Source organism: Haliotis rufescens, unplaced genomic scaffold (genome assembly GCF_023055435.1).
Source record: "Haliotis rufescens isolate VD_foot unplaced genomic scaffold, xgHalRufe1.0.p SCAF_22, whole genome shotgun sequence".
NCBI lineage: Eukaryota > Metazoa > Mollusca > Gastropoda > Lepetellida > Haliotidae > Haliotis > Haliotis rufescens.
The window spans coordinates 5999971-6018599 of NW_025963913.1; the positions used below are offsets into that span (position 1 = coordinate 5999971).

Genomic DNA, 18629 nt, shown 5'->3' on the forward strand with positions numbered 1-18629 from the left:
GGGGCAGATGGATAGTTCTTGAAAAATCTAAGCTTAAAAAGATGTTCTCCCCGGCCGGGAATTGAACCCGGGTCTCCCGCGTGACAGGCGGGGATACTGACCACTATACTACCGAGGATTGGCTGAAAGGCACAGACAAAAATAGTAAGCTGTAGAGAGCAAGGCATGCAGCTAGCTCTCATCCAAGTTAAGACGTGCGCACGCTTACAAAAATATATATTTATCGGGCGCGCGTGCTGAGAAGATTGTTGACAGATTAGCCACTGAATTATTTTTTTGAGAGACTTTATCTGTAAATTGGCTATTCGCTGCGGTGTGAAAAGTTCTCTACTTATTCACCTTTGACCTAGAGAATCTGGCTTCGTGCTACCTTTCTCCATTGAACCTGGGAAAGGATCTGCATGGTTGTGTATATGGACTGCTGTTTGCGCGACAGAAACATGTGGGTTCGTTCCATTGTTTATCTACACATCATATTCTATTGTCGTAGCGGAATTTAGTAATCGACTGTGCTCGATCAATAGTTCCATTGCAATAAATCTGAAATATGGGGGCATTGCCTCCACTCGGGTTAGTCGTCATATTCATTACGTTGAAGCTGATTTCTTTCAGAGTTCTTTCAAATGAGCTCCAGGACGTTCAGTCGAACTGGCGTTTATGAGCCGCTACACGATGAAACTCGTCTGCGAGGTTATTATAGAAGATTAGTTTCATATCAAAGTTCATAGAAGCTTGAGAGGGCTTTAATTGAATTTGATGGTCTCTCTTTAAAAGCCTTTAGTCAACCTTAAGGCTTGAAAATCACTATTAAACTACTCGAAAAGCCCTGAATTTGTACTTGTGTAAAATGCAATATACTTGTTCACATAAGTATTTTAATTCACGACAGACTTAATTTATTTTATTTGTAAAAATGAACCTTGTTTGGGAAATATAATAGTTTGCTGGATTTTAATAAAGCATTGAGAGACTATAAGGCTAAAAACCCAACTCAAAATACCTTGAAAATGAATTTTAGTGTTTCTTATCAGTATGTACCTCGTGTGGTTTATATATATGGTCTAGGCCGACTGGGAGGGTATGATGAGAGGGGAAATTTGTGTTGATGAATTAAAATTCTGACAGCTGTTCAGCTTCTGTCTGCTAGAATGTGTGGTCTTTTTATTAATTTAGTAAGTGTTTCATGTTTTCATGAATCCAATAATAAAATAGTTGTCCATAATAGATAATGACCTGAGGACAGATATTTACAAAATCATGCATTATGATACACTCTAATTAATGCATATAAATATTCTGTCTTACACAAATCCCACAAACACACAATTGTATTTCAGTCAGCAATATTCCACCCATATACATATGTATATTAACGGAGGCTGTTGTAATGAAATCAGACCCTGATCAATGGGTGTAAATATGAACAATCACCATCATTAGTGTCACACAATCTGTCAAATATTATACCCACCCAATCCTCATAGTCATCTCTTGAGACAAGGATGAGATATGCATACCGGGTATCTATTCTTCTATGGAATTCCATTGGAAAAACTTCCTTACACATGACGCAAAAGTATAATTATTCACATCATGCACTTTTTAACTGTAGCATCAAATTGTAAACAATCCAAAGAATAAACACAACATTTTCTCATAAAAATGTTAGATTTTATTTCACATTTTACACAGCTGCAACCAATTGCATACAAACTGATCCAATCATTGTTACCATAACATAAATGGTCTTTACTCACAATAGTTATCATGGATGACTTATTTTCATGACATTTTCTCATAAAAAAATCTTAAAGATTTGAAACCAGTAAAGAAAAAAAAACTTAAATCTAACTAATGGCAAGTCATAAAGATTTGTTAACACATGGTTTCAAGGTGTGGAGTCAACATCTATGTGCTCAAAGGAAATTCCTGTGCTAAATTTTCACTGGAGATTCAGGTATTCCACAACAAGATGAAACATGACATCAAGTGCTGCGGTAGACACTAACATTTTTAGTCCACTAGTCCTTATTACATGTACCAAATCCCTTAAAAGGGCAATTTCCTTATGATACCTTAACTATTGGGCAGTTTAGCAAGGTGGTATGACTGCCACTTTGACATGTAGGTGTGTCACATCTTATAAACGATTTATATATGATCGTATTACCTGAGTCTTATGATAAAACAACAGAACAGTTAGACCGTGTAGTTAACAACTCCAACAACATGGAATAACATGACCTAAATGCAAAATGTTTACATTTTCACAACACTATCTGTTGACAATTAAAACCACAAAAAAGTCAAGTAGACACCAATCATGAAACTGTAAAGTTCCAAAACTTACTTCAATCTAGTCTTTCATAATTTTACTAGATTTTGTACTAAAATTGGCTGATCTTTTAAATTGCACAACATGGGGACTGTTGACCATATCTAGCCCTGTTTAATTATAGAATAAATAAAATCCCTCAAGGATGAAACATGTATTGGGCATGTAGGTAGCTTTGTAATTATGTACAAAAGAACAGCATATATACAGGTTTTTGTCGAGACAATTGACAAAACATAATATGGAACATTTATTGTATGAACAAAATTAGGGTTTTGATATTTTTTTTATATTTTTCTCCCTCATTTCAGTAATTGACATAAAAGACACATTGCCTTCCATGTCTCTTGTGTATTGTTCAAATTGATGAGTAATGTACAAAATGAAGCCTCTAGCAAACAGTGACATCAACATTTTCCAACCCAGTTTTGAGTTTCAAGAAAACGCATCATAATATTGCTATTACCATAGCAACCACTGTTAAATACTAGATGGCGTGGCCTGTCAAATGGATGTTTAGAAATGAAAGTTAATCAGCAAAGAACATAAGGGGAAGTTACTCTTCACTTCCTCACATTCACACCAATATTCAAATTTACTGGACCCTTTGTATTCAGTGTTGGTGAAGTTCCAGTTTAGTCAGGGATCTAATGTGCAAAACATGCTTGAGACAGGCCATGTGAGGGTAAGGCCCAGTGATATCTTCCCACCAGCTAGCAGACTGCAGCGGTGTTGATCACAGGGCATTTACCTTCCTCATCCTCCCCCTCCCATTGGCGGAGGACTTGGCGCCCCTGAAACACAAGCAGAGAACATGTAGAGGTGAACATGGTAATACTGAGGTATTGCTTTATTGTTGGAATATGTTTTTTGTTTGTTGTTTAATGCCACACTCAGCAGTATTTGAGCTATATGACAGTGGTCTGTAAATAATCAATTATGGACCAGACTTTCCAGTGATTGACACCACAAGCACTGACCTACAGGGTTTTGTGTGCAATTGGATTCGATGACGTTAGTCGCCTCTTACATCAAGCATGGGTTGCTGAAGACAATTTCTAACCAGGGTCTTTATGGGTGTTGGCAAAATGTTGACTAACATGTCAAATACTGAAATAGTTTTAAACACAAGTGAATGTCACTTTGAAAACTACACAAGCCTAATAAACCTAATACAATTAATCTTCCAAGGGAATGTAGCAATTTTCCACATCCTAATATGATTGTTATTTAGTGAATTCATCTACTTCTTTACATTAAATGACAATTTTCAAAAGTCTTGGTGATGTAAGAAAGCAAACCAAGACAAAAACAGTTATGCAAATTGAAATGCATTTTCAAATCAGAAGATCTCAAACAGAAATTGTTCAAATAACTGGCAACCAATGAGAGCAGCAGCAACTATTAGAACAAAACAAGACATGCTATGTAGACCAATGTGGCTGCATCAGTGAATGTCATTTACCACACAGAATGGCTAACTGCATGACATAATCGGAGAATTATCTCCCCTGGATCATACCTGGTCCGCCCCTGAATCCTCCCATCCTCCTGCGTGGACCTGGACCAGGGGGTCTGAAACACAGCATCATACAACACTACACCACAGTTTCAGATGGCCGTCGGTCACCGGCCATAGACTGATCAAATTTCTTTGACAGATGGTTGTTTAAGTAGACTTTTGGAATTTCAGAATTGAAAAGTGAGTAGTAAGGACTTACAGTATCGAGTAAATAAAACAATGCACAGACATCAAAAGTCATAATTCAAATTCTGATCAGCACATGTCAAGAACTATTGTGACTTAGTCAAGTGCTTTTCTCGTTGCGACGTTCATTGGCCAGATCATATATATTCATCAGCAGAATGTGAACGAGGGTTTAGTGCACAGAGCACTCTTCTTGTCCCACTGAGACATCATTAAGGTTAAAGTTGAAGGCAATTTTTTTCTGGGGAACCAGATTGATGGGGAAAAAAGAAAATGACTTGATAAGGCAGAAGGCAGCTTTCTCGAGCTTTACGACACTAGTTTCAAACTGGCGACTACGCTTCGAAACATATTTTGACGTATTCTCGATTAAAGATTTTAAAACTGATAAAAAGGACATTCTAGAATGGTTTACAGATTGCCTAGACTGTATGGATATAATCATAAAACCCACACCTGTCATTCGGAATACACTCTGTTAAATATTTCAAGGTTGCATGATTAGAAAATACATTATGTCTGTCACTTTCATGATTTGGTAAGTGATGCTCTGATTGGTTGGATGATAGGTCGTTCTGACGTTAACTGACTATAAAAGTCCAGTTTCCACCCTTGCCAAACTAGACAGGAATTCCAGTCATACAGTTTGGTTGGACTTAGGAGCCTCTGCATAGTCCAATCAAAATTGTGTAAAAAACTGGACATCTGGTTCATAAAATTAAACGTGCAGATATCGGTCTACTGAAGGCCTTGCAAAGCATGTGTACCACCAACTGGGCGTCGACAGATATTTGGCAAATCTTTTCATGTGATTTGATGCACTTCGCCAGGTAAGGCCCGTCTTATTACAATATAGATCCTGAATATCGATCAGATGGTCTTGACTGGGCGTCACCATTTTGTTTGAAGCAATTGCAAGTGATATTACAGGTGGAATTTGATTGGTCAGTAGAAGGGATGTAGAAGGGACATATGGTAACTCATAATGACCACTGGTGGCGCTACGATCGAGCCGGGAAATTCCAGTCTAGTTCCGATCAGTTCGACAAGGGCGGAAACTGGACTTTTATAGTCGGTTAACACCCTTGACTCTGGAAGATGGATAATGTTCTCTTGGATCCAAGTCATTGACCTTTATACAGCTTTTTGTGTCAAAAACACTGTACAGAGACAGCATTCATCTTCATACAACACCATACAGAAATAATACAACATTTATATACACAGATATCATTTAACTCATTATCATGTTGGACAGTTAATAGTTATTTGGGGCAGTGAGGAGTTAATTTAGACTTTATGGTTTAAATATTCAACAAATATAATTATGAACTGAAATGGTCATATTAATGCTGAGCAGTAACCCATGGATACCAACGGGAAAACTCACCCCCCAGGCCTGTAGTCAGAAGTGTGGCTACTGCCATGCTTGGTCTTGTTGGGCTGAAACAGTCAGTCATGATGGTAAACACATCAGTTGATTATTCATGCATTATGTTTGTTTGTTTGTTGTTAACGCTGCATTATGAAAAGTGACAGTGAGGTTTTTGTTTTTAAAATCAAAGGCACCAAGGCAAAATGCTACAAAAAATATAATATAGTAAAAAAATATACATAGTGAACTTATGATACCCTCTTTCCTAAAAATGAGTTGGAAGTAAATTAAAGTGTAGATATAGATCATAAGATAATTATATCCATCAATTAACACCAAAATAAGGGACCTTAACCTCCCCGAATATCAACTAATTGATTTTCATTTGATCATAGTCAGCATTCCTTTTCCTCATGAAAATATATGACAATGCATCTGAAACAGGGAAGTGGTCACTGAGACATTTTCAGCTGATATGAAGAGTTAATAAGACACTGTGGCTTTGAACCCATGGAACTTTCTCCGTAATTCACCAAATTTGGCACTGTCAGAATTGCACCTCTCTCAAAATTTAATAAAGCAAGCCTTCTACACCACTCCAGCATCAGCATCAGAATGTGTGGACCTCGGAGGGGGGATTATTTTCAAACATAATGCAACTCCATCAACACATTTCATCATACTGAGTCACCTTCTCAGCCACTCTCGTATAGTGACAATCAATGATTATCTTGACTGTTCAGGTTGATTGCTTAACTGACTCTTCAATCAATCACTCCACAACTATCTGCTACCAATCTCCAGCCTACACGTTATTGATACAATGATAGTGCCATGTGTGGAACTGTAAAACTGGCCTGATTGTTTTACGTCACAAAATGTGTGTTAGTGGACAAGTGGAATTGAATTTTTTTATACCAAACACAGTAAAAGGACTGTAGACTTAGGACATGGGGATGTTGATCCAATTTTGACAGAAAGAACTTTCCCATGAACATGATAGATGAAGATACTCACATCATACATGGTCTGGAAGCTGTAAACACAAGAGAGGTGGTTGTTAGTGAATAGTGATAGTATTGATGGACATATCTTCTTTTTAAAACTTGGTTCTTTCTGACACCCTGCACAGTAGACCAAGCCAATCATATACCCGTATCACCATAATCCCCACACACTCAATATAATATTTACTATATCTAGCAGATAATACTTCAGATAAATGATGATTGTTTCAATTGATTGGAACACAACTACTTACAACAGTAAAACGAAATTGATGAAGCCCCAGAACAATTCTGGGATGACTGATAGTCGCCATGGCGACCTGGAGTCAAGGACTTGGCCTGCAACACAAAATGTTACATTGTTGAGCTGATCTATCAGAATGTAATCAATGCTAATCACCAATAACATGAATCTGTCACAATTATTTTGAAAACACCTAAGATTTTCTATGTTTTCAATTGAGCAGTGCATGACAAGCTTATCGGGGCTTCAAGTTGAAGCTGCAACAAACTGTTGTGTTTTTCTTTATCTTCTTTTTGTTTTCAAATAAATACACTAATATACATAGTCTCAAGCTTTCGATCCTCCTGCCTTCATCAGGCACTCAACCAAAATAGTGTGCCTGCTCATGCCGATAAAGGCAGGGAGGCCACAAGCTTGTGGTCATATTCATATCGTGGTTTCTGGTGTAAAGTAATACTAATAGCCCACTAAAAAATATTCTAGTTAAGTAGTTTCGCACACTGGTTACTTGCACAGGATACATTTGTACTATTATTAGTCACACAATCACTGAGAACAGTCAAAGGAAATTTGTGTCTCAGTTGCTATCATGCTGACATCACGAAAGGCAAGATGCGTGACTTCAAATCTCATGCAAAAACGATGTTGGAATTCAAAAGGTTGTTTACTAAACATGCTAATTGTTTTTAAACAAAAGATAGAGAAAATTATTAGGGATACTGGTAATTTAGATGTGGCAGCTCATGTTAATAAATCTATATATTATTCATGACATGATCTTTATCATGAGTAAACCATAATATAACATAAATTTACTATTCAATCAAATCAGCAACATTGCAGTTTACCAGATGCAGATTATACAAAGCAATAATAGGCTTTTCAATCCTTAGGGTTAGGTGTGTTTGAGTAAGTTAACCCCCCCCCCCGTCTTTAGCACTTGGATCTCTTTCTGACCAAGCAACCCTTTATGGTCAGTTGGCTTAGGTACCCGTTTCTATGAAAGTCCATACCTGAGATACTTAGTTAAAAATTCAAGACTTTCCCCTCAAACAATCCTTCACCAATTTTACGATCCTTAGGACTGTGGATCCTTTACAGTTTACGATCCATTCGGTTTGTTCTGAGTTAGGTTTCAGTTAAATATTTCTTTAATGGAATTAAATAGTCTCCCCAGGACATTGGACTAACGAAATTAGAAGACGAAGCCGTTTTATGATGAAGGTTAATTATAATCGTTTTCGCAGGAGCAAAATCGATATACACGTGTCAACTACTAAAATACATAAATGTGAAAAGAATAAAATAGTTACATCAAGTATCTACCCCTTGTTATTTTAAATAACGCCAATTCATCGTTACCTTCCGACACGTACACCATTCCGAGTAAAATCTCTCGTCACTGTGGTTAGACTGGTACTCTGTTCTTCTAGCGGCTGATTGTAGTGTGGCGATTAGCGCAAGAGTTCCAGGGCAGACAAACCAGTCTTAACTGTGGTGAGCGCTCCCTCTGACGACGGGAACGGGAATGGTCTCCCTTGATTTATGGGTCGCCAGCTGCTTCACAGCGCGTGACACCTTCGTCACACAAGGGTTGAGAGAGCTCTGCGAACGGGGGCCTATTTGCTGTAAAGAGTCTGAAGGTGTCGATCTTATTTCCTTTTCTTCAAAACTGTCTAAAATAAGAATATTTTTAAATCCCCATATTTTGTTTATTTATTAACTCTTCTTCTGTTAATTGTTTTTTGTCAAGTGTCACGTGTGTTGTCTCCAAAATCTGCATAGCTTGAAGTGTTGCATAAGGACTGTGGTAGACTGGAACGCATGGGAATGTGTTGTTAGGATTTATTTAACTTTTATTTTAAGGCTACGTGACAAAAAAGTTTCTTGTCTCCATCCACCCTCCACTCTAAAATAGGACTTCCGTTACCATATGTTGGTTAGAACTATATGAAACAAATACAAATATACATATATATTAAAGCTACGTATTCTTAAAAATTTCTTAGAAAACTGGCCGCACGTCACATGACCACAAAACGCATTATTCAAATTGACCACAAACACATTAGTCCAAATGGTCACACAAAAAGTCAAAATGGCCACTAAAAAATGGTCAAATTCTAAATAAAAAAGTAAACATCTTTATTTCATTTCATAACAAATATCTTCAGCATTAGGATAGACATCAGCATCACATAACACATTTGTTGATCGGTACTGAAAGAGTTCCGTTTTTGAGTTCATGTCAGTCGTGACTGTGACGTACAAGGGCAATAGGTTAGCATTAATGGATAGCAATGGATAACAATGAAGTCACCAACACCAGTGTCTGCAATGTCATCAGTCGTCCAGGAGTGCATCTGACCAGGTCTGAAAAAGAAATTCACAATTTGACTCACCGATGACAAGGTCGAGATACTCGATCATCTCTGCTCAGACATGTACCGATGAATCCGGTCCTTGAAGATCCTTGTAGTGAATAGGTTTTTAGCAACCGATGGATGTCGTAAGAGGCGACTAATGGGATCGGGTGGGTCAGGCTCGCTGACTTGGTTGATGCATGTCATCGTATCCCCATTGCGTGGATCATGCTCCTGATATCAATCATTGGATTGTGTGGTCCAGACTCGATTATATTCATACCGCCGTCATTTAGCAGGAATATTGCTGAGTGCGACGTCACACGTGCAAATGATTTCACCCCATGTTCAACTTGGACACAATCTCCATAATTGTTTATAACATTATGTTCATCGACTACAATTGAGAATTTAGGTTGGAGCGAGTCGTTAGAAAAACGGAAATATAACAATTTACTTAAATTTCTACCCACAGCTACCCATTTAAAAAAAGTTATGAGAAACAAAATGTTTATGTGTGGCCTAACACGTATTGTAGTTTTTATGTACCCTGTTTGTAACCGTATTGTGGACTTTGTATGGACATAAAAGCCACAAACTTCTTTCCATATTTATAAGATATCGATGCTTAAAGCAGCGTCGATTGTACGGTTCCGACAATATCACGAGCACGTGTTTATGAATCAGTAGCAAATAAACCGTGAAGGTTTATAATGTGCACGTTTTTAATTTGACACCTATTGTGTTTTGATTATGGTGATATCTGCTGTGTCCACATGGCATCCCATAGCAAATGTGCAGGGCGTTTCGTCTTCACTGGCCTCTCGTCCTGACCCCAAGTAAATAATGTAGAAAACTCCCCGTCATGTTTATAACCTTTGTCAAGTATAGATTCCTGAAAATAGAGACATTCACTGGACTCGTTTCTATTCAATTTAAAAAAAGAAGTTTTATATTAAAAGACAAATTCTCCTTTTGAGAGGCTGAATGTCAGTCTATGTCTCCCCTTGTTATAGGACTCCCTGACACGACCAGTAAAACCGACTCCCCGACACGACCAGTAAAACCGACTCCCCGACACGACCCGGTGATACCGACTCCCGACACGACCCAGTGATACCGACTCCCCGACACGACTGGTGATATCAACTCCCCGACACGACCAATGATATCGACTCCCGACACGACCCAGTGATACCGACTCCCCGACACGACCCAGTGATACCGACTCCCGACACGACCCAGTGATACCGACTCCCGACACGACCCAGTGATACCGACTGCCCGACACGACCCAGTGATACCGACTGCCCGACACGACCCAGTGATACCGACTGCCCGACACGACCCAGTGAAACCGACTCCCAGACACGACCCAGTGATACCGACTGCCCGACACGACCCAGTGATACCGACTCCCCGACACGACCCAGTGATACCGACTGCCCGACACGACCCAGTGATACCGACTGCCCGACACGACCAAGTGATACCGACTGCCCGACACGACCAAGTGATACCGACTCCCCGACACGACCAGTAAAACCGACTCCCCGACACGACCCAGTGATACCGACTGCCCGACACGACCCAGTGATACCGACGCTTTAACCACTAGGCTACCCCACCACCCCTACGCATACAAGGGCTTCGTGGGAATTCCTGGTTACAATTGGTCCTTCAGCAACCCATGCTTGTGGTACGAGGTGAATGAACTAATCGAGGTGAATGAACTAATCGGGTGGACAGGCTCGATGACTTGGTAGATTGCGTGCCATCATAACCCAACGGGTTGGTCGTTGCATAATATCAATCACCGGATTATCTTGTCCGGATTATTTACAGATCGCCGTAATATAGCTGGAATATTGCTCACTACGACAACAAAACAAAGTGGCACATCGTGTACATACAGTGAACTACGGTTATAACGAAGTCCAAAGGGCCACGAATTTTAGTTCGTTATAACCGCAGTTCGTTATTTAAGCAATTCGACTGTCACACATCTTGGATCAAGTCACGTGACATTTCTCAAGTTTGCAACACGCGGGGCGGGGCAGTTATCTACCAGTAGCGGTAACGAAACTCATCACTACTATAGAAAGTTGAAACCTGTACGTGAATCAAAAGATGTGAGTACCTGTAAGTGAGACCCGTGCAGATCTGGGGTAGAATAGGTCTTCAGCAACCCATGCTTGCCGTTAAAGGCGACTATGCGTGTCGTGAGAGGCGACAAACGGGATCGGGTGGTCAGGCCCGCTGACTTGGTTGATGCATAGCAGCGTATCCCACCTGCGTGGATCGATGCTCATGATGTCAAATCACTCGATTGTCTGGTTCAGACTCGTTTATATACAGACCGCCGTCATATAGCTGGAATACTGCTGAGAGCGGCGTTAAACAAACAAACAAACAAACAATCAAACAAACAAAGCCTGTAAGTGAGATTGGTTGTACACTGCTTTAGCTGTGGTAGCCACATCGAGGTCACTATGTGGGAATTCGAACCCGGATCTTCGCACGGACTAGTCAACGCTCTAACCACTAGGCTACTCCACCGCCCCTATTATGATTGTGGCAGATACTTATTATTGTATTATATAGTTATGTAAATATTAGTTTTAAGTCATTTAAGTGTTGCATTGATATTTGTATAATGACAATTGCATTATGAATTGCAGGTGTATTATTTCCGATTTTAACTAATGAATGTATTTTTTTCTATCAACAGGTTTGGTCATTTTTGATACAGGCTATAATTATAAGGACACAGAAGGTTGAGTCTATTATTAGCTCTATAGTGAGTTTCATTCTAATATGATTAAGGGTAGATAGGTAGGGCTACCACATTATTACGTGGCCTGATTTAATGAACACCGATTGAATCATTCAAACTCTTGCCCTCTTTCCTAATTCAAAGCTGCACTTCACAGTCACTCTTTGCACCATCAGGATTGTAATACCATGGAGTCATAAACAAATGCAAATACCTCACAGGTTAGTTTAATCTCTTACATTGGTTTATAAGTGTGTACACTTTATATGTTATATTTGTATTGTGTGGATATAAATAAAACAAGTAAATTCAACCTTAATAATGGTAAATCTAACCTAAATGTAAATAACACTTCAGTCAGGTTCTAGTGCATTTCAGAGTATAGAATCAATACAAATAACTATCAAATAACTCATATAATTCATTCAGGTAATTATATTTTCCCTATGAGTGAATTGTTGCATGTTTGAGTGTTTGATTGACTGATTTCATATATGAGAGGAAGAATAGTGTATATGTGAATGTAAGTACGAATGTGATTTTAGCCTAAGTTGTTTTGATGTGTTCCAGGTGTTGATAATGATAATAGCTATGTTGATTTATAGTTACTGTAGAATTAATGTTGCATATTGTTTACACGGATTTTAGGTACGCTTGGTATATCTGGCTTGGCGGAGCTTGGTGAACGTCCTGTGCACCCTAGTGCCATACACCGGGTAGGAACTATGCTATTTTGCATCCCGTATGTTTATGTGATACTGAGTATCACATCTATTCTATTTGATATGCGTATTGCATTAAGACGTCTGTGTCATATTTAATTTGAAGATATTTTGAAGATATGAGTTAATCAAGGAGTTATCTCCCCTTGTTGTATTGTCATACGATCTGTCATTTATGTTTCACCTAATTTGTGTAATGGACTGTTTTTAAGCCTCAGGTATATTGTATGACGCTGTATATATTGAATGGTATATTGTTTCAGGGTGTGTTTAATTGACCGGGAATAAAACGTTCTCACCCCGTAACCAGTGTCTTGGACTTTTGATGTTGCCTCCACACTAAAATCGGTTACATGATGAAGAAGTGCACACGAATTTCCTTATGAAAGAGCAACGAGATATTATGTACATCATGTTAATAGAAAAGAAACGGCATGCTAGTACGTTGAAGCGTTGTGTGATTAGATCATTTATGTTTTACGAAGTGAATGGACCTTTTGAGATCACATTCATGGATTATCGGGGCGGTTTTTAGTCAAAATTGTGCACTTTGGGTTAAAAGCACCAAACTTGGCACACTTATACATTGAAACATTCCGAACATTTCTGGATATGGTTCTACCTCAGCAGCGCCACCTGGTGGCAGAAAATCCAAGATGTCCGTCAAAATGGTTAAAATCTTTTATGACGTCAATTTATATTCAATATATCATCATTATTTTGTCAATTTTAGTCATTTATATAAAATTAATTGCGTCAATGATGTATATAATTCAAATCTAATATGCAGCGCCCACTGGTGGCGAAGAAAATCCAAGATGGCCGCTCAAATGACTTAATCTTCAAAAAATGTCAAATGTCCACAATATCAGTATCATTTGCTCATTGCAATCATTTCAATCAAATCTGGCTTTAAAACAATTCCAAGTAATGCTTTACTGAATGTATAAGCTTTTGATTCTAAAATTCATTCATTTGAAGCAAGATCTGTATTCCGTAAGGCAGATCTGGGGAATATATTGGACTGCATGAACTTGGTTAAAATTCTGTAACTGAAATGGGAATGTGATACAGATATTGGACCAGCACTGAAACATGCCATTTTGATTCTGAATCATTAAGGCTAACTAAACGAGCAACACTTATACACAGACGTCATTTAAGGTTGAAACAAACATTCAGAGGAACATTTCCTTCTGATTGCCATATGTACCTGCTTCTTTGAAAGCTCTAGGCAGTATGAAATTAGTAGAACCAGGTATGAAAATATATTCTTCAAGTATTCCAAACTACAGTAAACTACGGTTATAACGAACTCAAAGGGACCACTAATTTTAGTTTGTTGTAACCGTAGTTCGTTATAAACATATATACACCATATATACAGCAAATGGCTTGGACCTAAAAACCAGTTCTTGTCTTCAAAGCGTGAAATCCCGGTGCACCAGCTCATCAACACAAAGACACCACTGAGACCGAGAAATACAAGTCTCAGTTTACTTGGTATTAAACAATATTATTTAATTCAAAATATGGTGTATTTGAACAGATATAGCACAGTTTGTGGTGTTTATGAAGACGAAGGTGTGGTATACCCACCAACATTCTCAAAAGTTGATATAATCCCTGCTCTACAACAGCAACATATCCACTTCATGGTACCAGCATTTCACTATTGCAGCAGCGTTCAACAGCTGAAGAGGGAGGAACATGTCAGTACAACATCACATGTTGTTCTTTTGGCTGAAGAAAACACACACACACACACACACACAAGGAAAACCATTTCCAAACAGCCCACAGTATATACTAATGTACCCCCATCCTGTTTTCGCAAGATGGGTAATTATGTTTCTCAATGAAAATGACCTTTCACCCGGGATGTAGACAGTGTTAACACAATGCCCATATGCCAATGTTGCTATGATACAGCATTCAATTAATGTGGTAAAAAAGGGTATTGGGCATTTTAATCCTGGTCAAATGCATGTGCTTGCCTTGGGTGTACCACTAAACACAATTGCTAAAACAATCCAGTGGAACTGTCCTGAATTATAATTTGGTAGATTTGCATATAGAAATAGTTGCTTTCAGGACTGTCAGCAACTGTCCCGAAGGAAGTAGATGGAAAACTGCATTGTGTGCTGTTGGAATTGCCTCTGGCAGATTTGCTGATTCCTTCCTCATGTGTACCCATCTACAACATCAGGCATATGTGCGATATAAGGAAACAGAAGCGAACACAGAAGATCCTTTCAGAAACTGGTGTGCACCGAAGTAAGCTGCTCAGCCCGTTTCACTACTGGCCCCTTGTCCTTGAACAAGAACTTTGCATATTGTGCCTGGTGGGTGCAATTCAAAAAGTAGATTTCCCAAAGTTTGCAGCATCACCTGTCATATTAATGGCTTGCATTTCACAGATATGCCCCTCTTACAGTAGAGCACGAGCACCGCTGTACCTCGAATATTGTTATCGAATATAGCCGTATGAAAGGAGATGGAGGTGCAGTTGGAATTGACTGAAGCAGCCGAGAGTTTTCTTCTAGAGGTAAAGACAAAGACATTGTACTATTTCGCGCCTTCACCGGTTCATATGCTTGGGATACGTGTCAAGTATTTCCTGAAGTCATCAATGATTTCCCATCATCAGCAGATATCCCTGACAACACAATGCAGATTCTTGAACCGTTTGTCGTTCTCACTGGTTAATTTGGAAGGTCAATGAAAGGCAAAATCTCTGTTCATGAATATCTCAGACAATTGACATTTCAACCCAAAGAGGCAGCTCTGAGACAGCACCGATGCATATTTGGGGACAGCTGCTTGACAAACGTCCCACACTACAGAATCCTGTAGTTAGGGGTCGGGAGAGGACATGCAGTAATATATAAATACCTAAGTTGACAACACTTGGTCAAGCACAAAGAAGTGTTATAAACTAACACTACACCTGTAAGAAGTCTTGCAAACCTTTGTAAACTTTACACTGCCTGTCTTGAGTACAGTGCTATGTGATACTTTGAAGGAAAGTGTTCACGGTAAGTGAATTATAGAACCGTAAACACATACACTTAACCGATATTCCTGGTCCTGCTTAAGTAGGAAGTAAGTTAATGTCATAGGTTCATGGCAATGATGTCAATAATACTATTACATAAATCCCTGTTTTTAAGATATTAATCCATTCCCAGATGAGTGATTTTTGGGTGTCTGATATAAACTAGGTGGAACATCTCTCAGTAGACCATTTATGAAATAATATGCCGAGAATAGATCATAGACAATACATATTAATTGATACAATGTCATTTAAAAATGTTTCATCATATCAAAACTTATCAACTTATCTTTAGTCCAAAGGTATCAAATGATATCTATATCTGCTGTAGAAATAGACAATTCCTAAAAATTAAAACATATTGGAGGCCATCTTGTATTTTCGTCATCACCGGGGGGCGCTGCTTACCAGATTTGAATTATATAAAGCATTGTTGCAATTGATCCTGAAAAAGATACTGTGATAAATTGAATGAATTGACCAGATAATTATGATAAATGAGTATAGGCTGAAGTCATTAGAGATTTCAACCATGTCGGCGGCCATCTTGGACTTTCATCACCATCAGAGGGTGCTGCATACTAGGTTTGAATTATATACAGGATTGTTGTGATTACTCCTAAATACATTACAATGATAATTTGTATAAATTGGCCAGAAAACTATGTTGTGTTGAGTATAGATTGATATCATTAGAGATTTCAGCCATGCTGGCGGCCATCTTGGATTTTCTACCACCAGGGGGCGCTGCAAACTATATTTGAATTATATACAGCTCTGCTGCAATTCATTCCGCATGCATTAGTATGGATATGTGTATAAATGGATCAGATAAGTATGATATTTTGAGTATATATTGATATCATAAGAGAGTTCAGCCATGTTGACGGCCATCTTGGATTTTCTACCACCAGGGGGCTCTGCCGAGGTGGATCTGAAAATGTTCAGAATGGTTCATTGTATAAGTGTGCCAAGTTTGGTGCTTTTAACCCAAAGTGCACAATTTTAGCCTTAACCGCCCCACAAGATGAGGTTTATGGAGGTTTGTATAAGCAATTTAAAGGAAGCTATTGAGTTATACCCCCAAAGGCTGAAGGACCTAAAGTAGCACTTGACCGTAGCACGTAGATCACAATGGACTTCCTGCATACGGCGCCAGTGCTATGACTCCCAGCCACAGTGACGTTAAAAAGGGTACGTTAATGTACTTGAGCTTCCTTCTGGGAATAAGACATTCTGGGAAAGTGCGCTCGACGACTACCCGTAAATGTGTGAATTTGCTGAGGATGTCGTGACATCCTTGTAGGCGACTAAACGATAGTGTAGATGCAGTTATGCCTATCTATCTATCTATCTATCTATCTATCTATCTATCTGTCTGTCTGTCTGTCTGTCTGTCTATCTAAAGTGGTGAGATACACAGGTGTACAGAAGCACCTATGTAAAGAATTTCACAAAATAATTGCACGACACTGATTGTTCTCCTCCCTGAAGATAAAGCTGAAACGTGAAGGAGAACAATACGTGTTGTGTAATTATATATACATTGCAGTCATAATCTTTCAACACGATGAAACGGTTCACTCTCGTGCCGCTGAACAATTTTCTTACATGTAGAGGTGGGGCTACGGCTGAATTTACACAACAGTGTGTTATGACATGGAATAACACAGAAGGCTTATGCAAGTAAGCACAGACGGATATGAATTAAAAAAAATATCTGACACTATAAATGTCTCTGCTCTTGCGTAATGACATCTCTACTGTCCCTATCGTCGTGTAAGAGCGTGGTCGTAAATTTGGAAACACGCCACGCCAAATAGAAGGAACAGAATTTTCACGATTTCTTTCCGCATATGAAACAGCTGAGTTATTTCAATTATTCCCGAACGCGCATTAGCCTTTTGTTATCAGTGATAACACGTATGACTTGTCAGAGGACATTGAATGATAAAATTGCAAAAAGGATGTTCTTTATGCGAAGGAAGAAGTTTTTCGCAATGTCAGTATGACATATTATTTGTCATATAGCTGTACTGGGGACTGATCTTATAACTAGTTCGTAAGCGAAGGCCACACAAAACTAAAAATGTTGTTTCTCAGTACTTTTCAAACCAAATTGGTAGCTAGGTTAGTCGAATTTTAATTTTACGATTGATTATCCAAACATACTAACCACAATCCACATTTATACAACATGAAAACAATGGCGCTCCTCCCAATGTCTTCAAAACCTGGCAGCCATTCCCGAGTTAAAGAATCACCGAACAAGAATTACAAGAACAACAACAATAACTACTACTACATCTACTACTACTACTACAACTACTACTACTACTACTACTACTACTACTAATACTACTACTACTACTACTAATACTACTAATAATAATAATAAGAAGAAGAATGGAAAATAACTGGAAGAAGAAGAACAAGAACAACAATAAAAATAAGAAGAAGAGAAAAAAGAAGAAGAAGAAGTAAATATATACAAATAACTAGGATCGGTCGGTGTTGAGGAACAAGGGACAGTGCATAGCTTGTGTAGAGAGCTGGGAAAGCGGAAGCTGGTATAAACTAGTTACTGGGTGTTCACAAACTAACTAGGTGCTATAACCTAACAGTAAGACAACAAGGGCAGCATATTCATCTAGGACGTCATATGTCCCCGTCATATGTCTCAGAAACCTGCGATCGTGGTTCGAATCTTAGATTCTTGGTTTGTCAGCACCATACCTGCATCCATGGTGGCAAACGCCTGTGGCCTGCCTTACTTCGGACTTTTCTTTACAAGCTGCGTTGTCGCATTGTCGCACTGCCATCCTCACAAAAACAAGCAAAAAGGGTCAAAATCAACCAAAGCGCGACAATGCGACATTTTGGCCAGTTGTCGCGCTTTGAAAAATATTTTATTTTATTTTACCAAAGGGCGACAATGCGACAACGCGATAATGTCCCTTCTAGGATTCCATACTGATACAACTGACATATCCTGAGCGGCATTAAATAAATTCCCGCCTTTTGACTGAGAGTCGCCAACC

At 38.8% G+C, this 18629-nt stretch overlaps 2 protein-coding genes and 1 long non-coding RNA gene across 3 annotated transcripts; 2 read left to right on the plus strand and 1 right to left on the minus strand.

The window, feature by feature from the left end:
- Positions 1-1654: 1654 nt before the first annotated feature.
- LOC124118195 (selenoprotein K-like) lies at positions 1655-8185 on the minus strand. The gene is made up of 6 exons (XM_046480312.1): positions 8032-8185; positions 6680-6764; positions 6436-6454; positions 5434-5486; positions 3858-3910; positions 1655-3129 (listed from the first exon to the last, which is right to left on the minus strand). Exons 1-6 carry the CDS (start codon positions 8048-8050, stop codon positions 3092-3094), a joined length of 267 nt encoding a protein of 88 aa, XP_046336268.1. The 5' UTR covers positions 8051-8185; the 3' UTR covers positions 1655-3091.
- Positions 8186-8969: 784 nt separating this feature from the next.
- On the plus strand, positions 8970-10643 carry LOC125383245 (sporozoite surface protein 2-like). The gene is made up of 2 exons (XM_048401567.1): positions 8970-9040; positions 10304-10643. The coding sequence occupies exons 1-2, from the start codon at positions 8970-8972 to the stop codon at positions 10641-10643; spliced, it is 411 nt and encodes a 136-aa protein (XP_048257524.1).
- A 1379-nt stretch (positions 10644-12022) lies between these two features.
- Positions 12023-12836, plus strand: LOC125383219. Its single transcript, XR_007222709.1, has 2 exons — positions 12023-12524; positions 12794-12836. It is a non-coding gene; the product is annotated as an uncharacterized LOC125383219 (long non-coding RNA).
- The last annotated feature ends 5793 nt before the right edge of the window (positions 12837-18629 follow it).